At 47.7% G+C, this 11,761-nt stretch overlaps 1 protein-coding gene across 8 annotated transcripts in view; it reads left to right on the top strand.

Moving 5' to 3' along the window:
- Positions 1-419: 419 nt before the first annotated feature.
- The window catches only part of METTL21A (methyltransferase like 21A), a 45,331-nt gene continuing 33,989 nt past the window's right edge, over positions 420-11,761 (top strand). For 3 of the 8 annotated variants that reach the window (XR_004027732.1, XM_030802424.1, XM_003253999.3), the window contains exons 1-3: positions 1,082-1,214; positions 2,070-2,245; positions 4,849-4,960. Coding sequence is in view for 7 of the 8 variants with exons in the window: in XM_030802424.1 (XP_030658284.1) it covers positions 1,085-1,214; positions 2,070-2,245; positions 4,849-4,960 (418 nt within the window). In the remaining variant the exon portion in view is untranslated. Of the gene's footprint in view, positions 799-1,080; positions 1,418-1,490; positions 1,638-2,069; positions 2,246-4,848; positions 4,961-11,761 lie in introns of those variants that run through there. The other 5 variants (XM_003254000.3, XM_030802425.1, XM_003253998.4 and 2 more) reach the window with 5 other exon arrangements.

Below are 11,761 nucleotides of genomic sequence, written 5' to 3'. Positions count from 1 at the left end.
GCCGAGTTCGCGCCCTTGCACTCCAGCCTGGGCGAGAGAGAGAGACTCCGTCTCAAAAAAAACAAAAGCAAAAAGCCAAACAAAAAGTCAGCGCTCGGGCCCCCTCCCATGGCCGGCTCTCGGGGCCGGGGACTGGTAAGGGAGGTTTACTCCAGCTGGTTCTAACGTGCCGCCGCGCTGAGAGCGCAGCGGGCGGCGTCAGGCTAGGGGGCCCAGGAGGAAAAGGAAGCCTGCCCCGGGAGGATGCCGGTCCCCGCACGGTCCCACTCAAGGGGACCTACTCCAGCCGCGCGCTCTGCTAGGGCCTGCGGCCAGGGTGCCAGGCCCTCGGCACCTTCCACGTCCAGCGTGGGTTCTCACGGGCAGGTGCGCCTCGGCATCGGGAGGAGGGAGACTGGGGCACTGGAGTCTGCAGCGCCGCCTGGGGCCCGGGCTGGAGCCAAGCGCGCGCCCAGAGCTCCGCGCTTCCGACTGTAGCCGGAGCCCGCCGCGCCCCCCGACCCACTTTAAAAACTTGGACTCGGGCGCCACGTGTTCACTTCCCCCACTGCGCTTTAGTTGAAAAGGGTTTTGTGACTTTTCCACTCGATTGCCGCCAAGCGGGCTATTACGCCGCTTCTGACCCCACCGTGGAGACGCGGGGACGAGAGTGACCATGCATTCTTCGGAGCGCGCTGTCTCCATCATCCGCTAACGCGCCACCTTTACAAAACAGGCACAACGCGCAAGCGAGAAAGTCAGAGGCAGAGAGCGGCGGAGCACATGATAGAAAAGGTCGAGGGGCACATTCAGCGCCAGGTGGGTGGCTTTTCTCTCCCGCTAGGAGAGCCCGGGGCACCCCATGCTCTCCCGGCGCACCCGCGGCAGCTGGGCACCCGGATCTCACTCTTGCTCCTGCCCCCACAGCGCCTCCCTTGGCGGCCGGGGAAACGGATTAGGTCTTCCGGGTACCTTGGGAACGCACGAGGGAAAGCCCCGGTCCCCCCTCCCGCAACGTCACTCCTCCACCGCCTCACGGCCTGGCCCCGCCCTCGCCCTGAGCTCCGGGGGCACCTGCCGGAGGCGGGGTGCCGGGAGACCGGAAATGCGTGGCTCCGGGCTGTGGCCGCCCGCCCCCCACCCCCCCTCGGGCTCTTTAAGGCCGGCGGTTTTCGCAGCCAGCCCGGGGCGGGGAAAGAGGAGCGCGCGCCCCACGCGGGACCGCCTCCCGAGCCGTAAGTACCGGCGTGGCGGCGCCTCAGCCCGGCCTGGGCGAACCCTGGGTGCTCCGCCGGGCAGCTCACGGCGCCCCGCATGGCCTGGGGATCCTGGGAGGCCCTGTGACCCCCCTCGCCTGGTCTCCCTCTCACCCCTGGAGGGTTGCCGCAGCTCCGGGGCCCGCGGGCAGGAAGGGCGCACTGGTTGTCCCGGGAGAGGGGTGAGTGGGGGGCAGCTATAGGGGGACTTCGGGGAGGCCTCCGAGTCCCCGCTGTCCCCGCGAGCCGCTTGGAGGCCCGCAGTGTCGCTCACTTCCAGGGTCGGGGAGACGGAACTGCGGCGACCGTGTATTTCTGGTTTATCAAACCGCTAACACCCAGTCTAAGGGCAGGTTCGGTTCCATTGTTATCACTATTGAAGCAGCCGATGGAGGAGGGGAGGTGGGTAGCGAAACCGTAACGAAAGAACCCGGCCCGCCCGGCTGGCTGCAGCTGCAGTCCGGGCGCCCGGGTCTGGGTTGGAAGCGCTGCTTTCCGCGCTGCCCTGGGGCCCTGGGCGATCACCGCCGCTTCCGCCGCTTGTGTAGTTCTGAATTCACCAAGTGGTAGCAGTGCAGTGTATAGGGTATTCTGCGGAAGTTGGAATGTTCTGGACTTCTTTTTTTCCTTCCCCAAACACATCCGTTGACCCAAATTCCGAGCCAAATCTCCCTCAGATTCGGAAGAGCCATGCAAAAGAAATTGGACAAAGGCTTCCTCCACCTGTTTTTTTCTTTTGAACTCGTAAACAACCGTAAAAGCATTTGGAGTTAGTTAAGAACAGATAATGTATCTTTTGGCCAGAGCGTCACCCAGGATTCTTTTGCACGGCAGGTCTGAGCAGAGGGCGGGGTGCAGGCGGGATGGCCCTCGTGCCCTATGAGGAGACAACGGAATTTGGATTGCAGAAATTCCACAAGCCTCTTGCAACTTTTTCCTTTGCAAACCACACGATCCAGATCCGGCAGAACTGGAGACACCTGGGAGTCGCAGCGGTGGTTTGGGATGCGGTAAGTAAGCCCTGGGGGACCTCTGAAAACGTCTGCAATTGCAAGACTGGCTTTTATTTTTTATTTTTTTAGAACAGCTTTATTGAGATATAATTCACATACCATACACTTCACCTATTTAAAGTGCACAATTCAGTGCGGTTTTAAAAATACAGTGTATTCACAGAGTAGTGCAACTATTACCGCTTCAATTTTAAAACAGTTTTACTATCACTGCCACTCTCAAAGCCGTATCCCTTAGTCACTCTTCTTGTCCCTCCACATAGATTACATTTTAAAGGTGTAAATGAAAGCTGAAGAAAGTTAATGACTTGCCGCAGAGGATAGGAAGGAAAGCCCCCAACTGCTTTGGACACGAGTTAGTCTTTTTTTTTTTTTTTTTGAGACATAGTCTCTTTCTGTTGCCCAGGCTGGAGTGCAGTGGCGCGATCCTGGCTCACTGCAGCCTCCGCTTCCTGGGTTCAAGCGATTCTCCCACCTCAGCCTCTGGAGTAGCTGGGGCTACAGGTGCATGCCACCACACCTGGTTAATTTTTGTATTTTTTGGTAGAGATGGGGTTTCGACATGTTGGCCAGGCTGGTCAGGAACTCCTGACCTCAAGTGATCCACCTGCCTCAGCCTCCCAAAGTGCTGGGATTACAGGCGTGAGCCACTGCGCCCGGCCGAGTTAGTCTCTTTATTCCACAGAGTATTGTAAAGTGGCAGAGCCCAAAATGAAGATTATGTGTTTTCTTTAAATTTTCCATAGTTGTAATTGTTAAAAAATTGTAATTGCTTTTTAACTTCTTCCTCTCCCAGCCCTGTTCTGACTTGAGCCCTCAGCATCTAGCCCCACACCTAGGACTCAGTGGGAACTCAATGTTGAATGCATGATTGGCATAAATACAGTTTGACAGTTTTAACATTGTTAGGGATGTTAAACACGTAGGAATAAAAATCTCAATATATTCTAATGTAGTAATACCACTTCTAGGAATCCAGTCCAGGTAACTACATGAAAATTACTCTGGTAATAATAAAGATATAGGCCTGGTGTGGTGGTTCACACCTGTAATCCCAGCAGTTTGGGAGGCTGAGGTGGGCGGATCACTTGAAGTCAGGAGTTCGAAACCAGCCTAGCCAACATGGCGAAACTCCATCTCTACTGAAAATACAAAAATTAGCCGTGGTGGCGCACACCTGTAGTCCCAGCTACTCGGAAGGCTGAGGCAGGAGAATCGCTTGAACCTGGGAAGCAGAGGTTGCAGGGAGCTGGGATTGCGCCACTGCACTACATCCTGGGTGACAGAGTGAGACTACATCTCAAAAAAAAAAAAATAATAATAATAATAATGAGAAATGGGAAGACTCGTAAATGCTCACCAAGAAGAGGAATTGCCAATTATACTCACAGTATGTGGCTGTGAGAAATAAATTATAGTAACAAGTTATGTTAGCTTTATACACTTCTTTCTGTAGGGTCATAAGCAAATGCTAAAACCACACATCAAGTATCCAAAACTTTGGCCAAAACTTACCTTCTGATGCCCAAAATGTATGGTGAGGGCCCCTGTGGGGCGATGACCGTGAGTAACGCAGTTCAGAGACCCTTGGGCAATGTGTTGCTTTTTTTTTTTTTTGTGATGGAGTCTCGCTCTGTCGCCCAGGCTGGAGTGCTGTGGCACGATCTCGGCTCACTGCAAGCTCTGCCTTCTGGGTTCACGCCATTCTCCTGCCTCAGCCTCCCGAGTAGCTGGGACTGCAGGCGCCCACCACCACGCCTGGCTAATTTTTTGTATTTTTAGTAGAGATGGGGTTTCACTGCGTTAGCCAGGAAGGTCTTGATCTCCTGACCTCATGATCCACCCGCCTCGGCCTCCCAGAGTGCTGGGATTACAGGCGTAAGCCACCACGCCCGGCCATGTTGCTTTTTCCCCATGGGTGAAGTTGTGGTTTTGCTGACTTGAGTTTGGTTTAGGAACTGGGCATTCTCTTAAACAAAATGATAGAAATTGTTCATGTCAGTTCTTGCAGAATAGTTGTGTAAACTTCAAGCATAAAAGTGCCGTGACACAGTAAAAAGTTAAGCTTTCCAGGCTGGGTGTGGTAGCTCACGCCTATAATCCTAGCACTTTGGGAAGCTGATGCAGGAGCTCAGGAGTTCAAGACCAGCTTGGCCAACATGGCGAAACCTCATCTCTACCAAAAAAACTACAAAAATTAGCTGGGTGTGGTGGTGCATGCCTGTGTCCCAGTTACTGGGGGTGCTGAGGTGGGAGAATCGCTTGAGCTTGGGAGGTGGAGGTTGCAGTGAGCCGAGATTGTGCCACTGCACTCCAGCCTGGGTGACGGGTGGACTGTCTCAAAAAAAAAAAAAAAAATTAAGCTTTCCAGATCCAGCAGGACCCCATTTAGTGTGGGCATCATCTCTGGGCACTGCTGTGGGACCCTGTGCTTGCTCTAAGGGGGAGGTTACCTTGCTGCACCAGCTAAGTTCCTGTGTGTGTTGTTAAGTTGGGAATTGAACCTCGAAGTGGGAGAGGGGTGTGTGTAGCTGACCTGAAACCCTGCAGCTACTCAAGCACATGTTGACCTTTATCGTCATCACACTGTTTTCACTCAGGCCATCGTTCTTTCCACGTATCTGGAGATGGGAGCTGTGGAGCTCAGGGGCCGCTCTGCCGTGGAGCTGGGTGCTGGCACGGGGCTGGTGGGCATAGTGGCTGCCCTGCTGGGTGAGTGTCATGCGTTGACTCCTTAGTGAGCAGAACTCATTGAGAGGTGCATTTGCTGTTTTCTTAGCACAAAACCCATTGTGGGTTTTCCCCTTACTGGGTTATTATCTTTTGCTTATACTTATGAGTTGTGGGCCAGCTGCTGGGGCTCTTAACTCCAGTGAGGCTAACGGGCTAATTTCTCTCTCTCTCTAATTTCTGTCTCTCTCTCTCTCTCACACACACACACACACACACTCTGTTATTTATACTTCCCATGGGAGATTGCTCTGCCCCCTTCAATTCTGTGATGCCAGTAATACGATCTTAAAGTGAGTTGATTCAAGGAGAATAATCTTACCCATGTATAGAGTTTTTTTCACATTCAGGGGCTTTCTTTCCCATACACTATCTGATTTAACCCTGTGAGGGAGATAGAGCAGATAGTCTTTTCTTCATTGCTGAGGAAACTTTGCTGGTTTTTCTCTTGTAGGGAGGGCTAGCCCCCACTATAGTTTGTGCTGACTTCTTATTTTTAAAATTGTATGAACAGTATACAGTTCTGACTTGATATCAAGGTTTGTCATTTTAAAATTTGGTATACACACATTAATTGAGGCTTGGAGCTAGAGCATTTTTAGGCTTCATTGTTATTTTTATTATTGACTGTTGACTCATTTCTGTAACTTCTGACATATATAGTTCAAGCTATCTAATCATAAGGGTAGACCAGCTTTCAAGATACCATGTATAATATTTATCACTTCCGTATTGTCACCTGGTGCTCTTGTTAAAATGCAGATTCTGATTTGGCAGGGCTGGACTGGGGCCTGGGAACCTGCATTTCTAACAAGCAGTAGAAATGTCAGTAGTGATGCCGACACTACTGGTTCTCAGACCACACTCGGGTAGGAAGGATCCAGGATTCCAGAGTATTCTAAACCCATCACATTGTCTACAGATATTTGAGGACCAGCTAAAGTCCCTCTTTTGTTCTGCCTGTTTTCCAGAAACCCAATTCTTTTTCACTATTCCTTTTTCTGCTTAGCTGTTGCTTTCCAAAATTCGATAGGGAGCATGGGCAGGGGTGGTGGTTAAAAGTCTGTGTAAATTGACAGAGGTTTCCATCCATCTTCAACCACAGCACTTAAGTCATCGATAAAGCCCTTGCTGGTACACTGCCTTTTATTCTTTTCAGGTGAGCCTTATAACATTCCCGTGTATGTTAGGTATTATTTTTAATTTTCATTTTTCAAACAAAGCTGGGATTCTGGGAGATTAAGCTACTTTCTGAACTCCTGACCACTGGAGATCTGGGACTCAAAACCAGGCTTGTTAGACACAGTTATTTTATTTTATTTTATTTATTTTATTATTTTATTTATTTTATTATTTTTTGAGATGGAGTCTCACTCTGTTGCCCAGGCTGGAGTGCAGTAGCATGATCTCGGCTCATTGCAACCTCCACCTCCCGGGTTTCAGCAATTCTCCTGCCTTAGCTTCCCAAGTAGCTGGGACTACAGGCATGTGTCACCACGCCCAGCTAATTTTTTATTTTTGGTAGAGATGGGGTTTTACCATGTTGGCCAGGCTGGTCTCGAACTCCTGACCTCAAGTGATCTGCCAACCTTGGCCTCCCAAAGTGCTGGGATTACAGGAGTGAGCCACCATGCCCGGCCTGTTTTATTTTTTTTCTGTAACACCAGCTTCTCTCTCTGCTGATATAAGAGTTACTATAAGGGGAAATGAGGTTTCTCTGTTTCCTCCTGAGAACCAGGGCTTCATGCAAAACTTTCTTGGCTGGTGTATAGACATGTTAGTGTAGCAAAGTGCATAGGCTTAGTTATACTTGGTTTTGACATTTCTTTTCATTCTTACTAGTCGTGTGACCTTGGGCAAGTTGATTAACCTTTAAACATTGATTACCCCATCTGCACATTGTGCATAATAGTAATATTTACTCCACAGTGAGGAACCAATGAGATTGTGTGTATAACATCTGCTGGTTCATTGAGTGACACAAAGGAAGTGCTCCACGAGTGTTGATTACTCTCTTGAGTACTGCTTTTTCTGATCTAGCAATCTGGATCTCTGGGGTTGGGAAAGTCAGAATAAGATATTTCAGATACCACCACATAGCAAAGCATGCTTCATGCCCAAGTTACACTGTGGCCTTGTAGAGTCCTTTCCTGCCTCACTGCAAAGGGTTAATTTCTGCCTTCTTTTCCCCATAGCACTTGGAATACTCCCACCTCTATCCCAGGTCTGTCACATTTCATTGTAGGCAGGTGTTTCATGTGTCTGTCTCTCCTGGCAGGCCAAGGCTCCTGAGGAAAGGGACCATGTTTCATTGTGTGTCCTTGGCCCTTGGATAGCACCTGCCACTCAGTATGCACTCAAATAATTCTGGAATAAGAGATGAACAAACTAGATTGAAGACTTTTTGAAAATCATGGAAATTTATTCTGATTCAAGCAGCAGAGACAGATAATTTTTAAAGTTATGAAAATTAATACTTTTGTTATAAAACTGATGTAACTATTACAAAAATAAGCTTAAAGAAGAGGGAAAAAAACTCAGCAATGATTCTAATTATTCATGACTCTGCAACATAGTTACCATTAGCATTTTTGTATGTTTTGTTTCCATCTGCATTTTTAATTATAGTTGTAATTATGATTATATATATGTAAATATATATGTCTGCGTATGTGTGTGTTTTGTGTATCTGTATACACACACCTATACAAATGATGTTTTCACATTATGTCATAAGCATTTCTCTGTGCTGTATAATTTTCATACTCACTATTTGTAGTCGCTTCAAAGTATTAGGTTGGAGAAGTTTTGCTGTTGGAGCCTGAGGGTAAGAAAATGTTTGTCTCCTCAAAATAGAATCAGTGAGTACTAAAACAGGTAGTGATTTTGAAATGTCAGGAAGAGATTAATTATTATTCTTTTTAAAGTATATTCCCTTTTTGTAACCTTAGTCATTTATTCCTGAATCTGGGGAGAACCCACCACAAGCCTGGAGGTCCACTGTGGATGGAGCAGTAAACAGGTTGGCAGGTTTCTCTGGAAGCTTACGTTCTGAGTTTAGTGGGTAGAGGTAAAGAAAGAAGATTAAAAAAAAACCAAAAACGGTGCTATGTAGATATTAATATAGGGTGATGAGACTTTGCTGTTAAAAACCAGCTGCTAATTCCTGAGTAGTTCCTGTGTTCTGAGGACTGTGCATTGTACACCCTTTCATTCCCACAGTGACCCTGCATGGTAAGTAGGCCTTACCTACTTACAGCGCCCTTCCAGTGGTGAAAGGGAGGCTTCTTGGAGGGTAAGTAACTTGCCTGAGGTCACAAAGCTAATGGATTGTGCTTAGAATTTGAATCCAATCTGACACTCAAACCCTGGTTCTTAGTTTGAAAATCTCCCTGGTCTTTATGCTACTCGGAACTATAGTAGTCCCTCCTCACCTGTGATCACTTTCCCCGGCTTCAGTTACCCACTGTCAGCCTTGGTCTGAAAACAGGTGACTAGAGTATGATAAGATATTTTTTAGAGAGAGAGAGACCACATTCAAATACCTTTTGTTGTTGTTGTTGTTTCTGAGACAGAGTCTCACTCTGTCACCCAGGCTAGAGTGCAGTGGTGCGATCTTGGCTCACTTCAATCTCTGCCCCGCCTTCGGGTTCAAGCAATTCTCCTGCCTCAGCCTCTCGAGTAGCTGGGATTACAGGCACCTGCCACTGCACCAGGCTAATTTTTTTCTGTATTTTTAATAGAGATGGGGTTTTACCATCTTGGCCAGGCTGATCTTGAACTCCTGACCTTGTGATCCACCCATAACTTTTATTATGGTATATTGTTATAATTATGCTGTTTTATTATTTATTGTTTATCTCTTACTGTGCCTAATGTAGAAATTAAACTTTACCATAGGTATATACATATCGGAAAAAGCATCTTATATACAGGATTTGTTACTATCTGTGGTTTCAGGCATCCACTGGGGGTCTTGGAACGTATCTCTTGCAGATAAGAGGGAACTGCTGTATCCATAGAATAAAAACACCCAATCTTTTTTTTTTTTTTTTTTTTTGAGATGGAGTCTCGCTCTGTCGCCCAGGCTGGAGTGCAGTGGCGCGATCTCGGCTCACTGCAAGCTCCGCCTCCCGGGTTCACGCCATTCTCCTGCCTCAGCCTCCAGCGTAGCTGGGACTACAGGCGCCCGCCACCATGCCCGGCTAATTTTTTGTATTTTTAGTAGAGACGGGGTTTCACTGTGTTAGCCAGGATGGTCTTGATCTTCTGACCTCGTGATCCGCCCGCTTTGGCCTCCCAAAGTGCTGAGATTACAGGCGTGAGCCATTGTGCCTGGCCGAAAAAAACACCCCATCTTGAAGACAGGAGGATTCTGTAAATTGGGATGGGGTCAGGGAATCTGAATTTTAGAAGCTTCCCATGTGATTTGATGCCTAGCCAAGCCTGGGGACCACTGTCTTGAAATATAATACTCAGGAAGATGCTGTCTTCGATTTTTCTGTAATTCGAGTGCAAATCTAAGCTGAACTTATGGCTTGTGTGTTTAACTGAAAGCTGGATATCTATACCTGGCTATTTCCCAGCACCTCAAATGGTATCTGTTTAAACCCAAACTCTTTTCTTTCTAAACTTGTTCTTCCTCCTCTATTCTGAGTTGGCATCGCCTTCCAAGTAGTCACTGCCCCCACCCAACTCCTTGACTTCCCGTCTACCTCCCCTACCCCTTGGAGTCCCACTGATTCTATCTTTTAACTATTCCCTGGATCTGTCTCTCTCTGTCCACTCCCACTGCCCGGCTTGAGCGCTCATCATCTGTCACCTGCCTGCACGATCACATCACTCTTCCACCTGGCCTGTCTGCCTCTGTTTCGACTTTTTAAACCTATTTTCTCAATAGCTGTCAGAGTGGTCCATCTAAAATGCAAAATCGATGGCATGACCTGTGCTTGAACACTTCTTTGCCTTCCCACTGCCTGCCTGCAGGCTAAATCCCAGGCGTCTTAGTAAGGCTTTGTTATCTCATCCTGCCTGACTCTTCAGCCTCACTTTTTCTCAGCAAGATTGGAGTGCATGAACCTGGGACACACATCCTGCTCTGGCTTGTCCCATCTGCCTTGGATGCCCTTTCTTCACACCTTTCCCTTGGTTCATGCCTCATCTTTTAAGCGTAAGCTCAGATTTCCCTTCCTTTGAATTTTTCTTTGACCTCTGCTCCTCTTGAAGAATTTCTCCTTTGTGACCTCGTGATTTCCTGCGCACACTCATGTTTCTATTATTTTTCTTCCCACGCTGCATCACAACTGTGTTTATGTGTCTCTCCTGCATGAGACTTTGAGCTGTGGGTAAGGACTTTCTTCCTTATCTTTGTATCTCTAGTACATAGTATGTGCTCGAATGTTTGCATAAATAAGGTGTTATAAAACTAAAACAAAAAGTGATGACACATGTTTATACATTCTTTTCCCATTACTAATTGACAGCATACTGTGTTGTCTTATTGGGTCAGTTTCCACTAGTCTTTTCTGAACTAAACACTGTCTCACCCTCCTTACCCAGCATAAATCTCACGGGCAGTCATTTTATCACCATCTTCATGTACGGTTGACACCGACCCCCTACCTTTCTTTGCTTCAAAACAAGCCAGGTTAACCGCAGCCTTCCGCTGTCCCCAGTCTGTGCCTCTGTGAGTGGGGCTGAAGGAAATGCTGCTGCTGGGTTTCACTGTATTTTTTTTTTTTTTTTTTTTTGAGATGGGAGTTTCGCTCATGTCGCCCAGGCTGGAGTGCAGTGGGGTGATCTTCGCTGCAACCTCTGCCTCCCGGGTTCAGGCGATTCTCCTGCCTCAGCCTCCTGAGTAGCTGGGATTACAGGCACCTGCCACCATGCCTGGCTAATTTTTTGTATTTTTAGTAGAAACAGGGTTTCATCATGTTGGCCAGGCTGGTCTCGAACTCCTGACCTCAGGTGATCCACCCGCCTTGGCCTCCCAAAGTGCTGAGATTACAGGTGTAAGTCACCGCACCCAGCCGGATATTCTGTTTTTTTTTTTTTTAAAAAACGTCTTACTGCCTATCTCTCACTTGAATGTAAGTTGTATGAGGGGAGAGGTAGGTTTCTGTTCCATGGCTGATGGTAGTCATTCAGATATGTGTGGAATTACAGGGAGTGGTCAACTGACATTAAGATCCTATTCAGACTTCTGGAATACCTACCAGGTTAGAAGTAGCCTTTGAAATGCCTGGGACAGGCATTAGAGAAGGCCTTTATGTATGAGCTGGTAAAAGGAATACTGAGGTGATGTGCAGATGACTCAGTCACTCCAGTATTGCCTGCAGAGTGTTCTGTGTACTGTTAAGAAATTCAGAGATACAGTTCTAACTCAAACCTTGGAAAAGGCTGTCTGCATTTTTTTTTTTTTTTAAGAGATAGGGTCTCGCTCTGTTGCCCAGGCTGGAGTGCAGTGGCATGACCATGGCTCATTGCTCAGATGACAAAATACCAAAAATAGGGAAAGCCTGTTTCGTGAGGTTAAAATTTTAAAAAAGAATGATAGGGCTGAGTACAGTGGCTCACGCCTGTAATCCCAGCACTTTGGGAGGCCAAGACGGGTGGATTGCTTGAGCCCAGGGGTTGGAGGCCAGCCTGGACAACATGGCAAAACCCTCTCTGTATATTCGGAAAAAAAAAAAACAATCATAGAAGAGAGAAATTGGCTATTAAGAAATCCCAGTCCACCTCTCCTTAGGCTGTTATGAAGCAGCCAATCTATATGTGTTTAAT

The sequence above is a fragment of the Nomascus leucogenys genome, chromosome 22a, assembly GCF_006542625.1.
Source record: "Nomascus leucogenys isolate Asia chromosome 22a, Asia_NLE_v1, whole genome shotgun sequence".
NCBI classification, from domain to species: domain Eukaryota; kingdom Metazoa; phylum Chordata; class Mammalia; order Primates; family Hylobatidae; genus Nomascus; species Nomascus leucogenys.
This window is presented reverse-complemented; position numbering and strand designations above follow the sequence as displayed.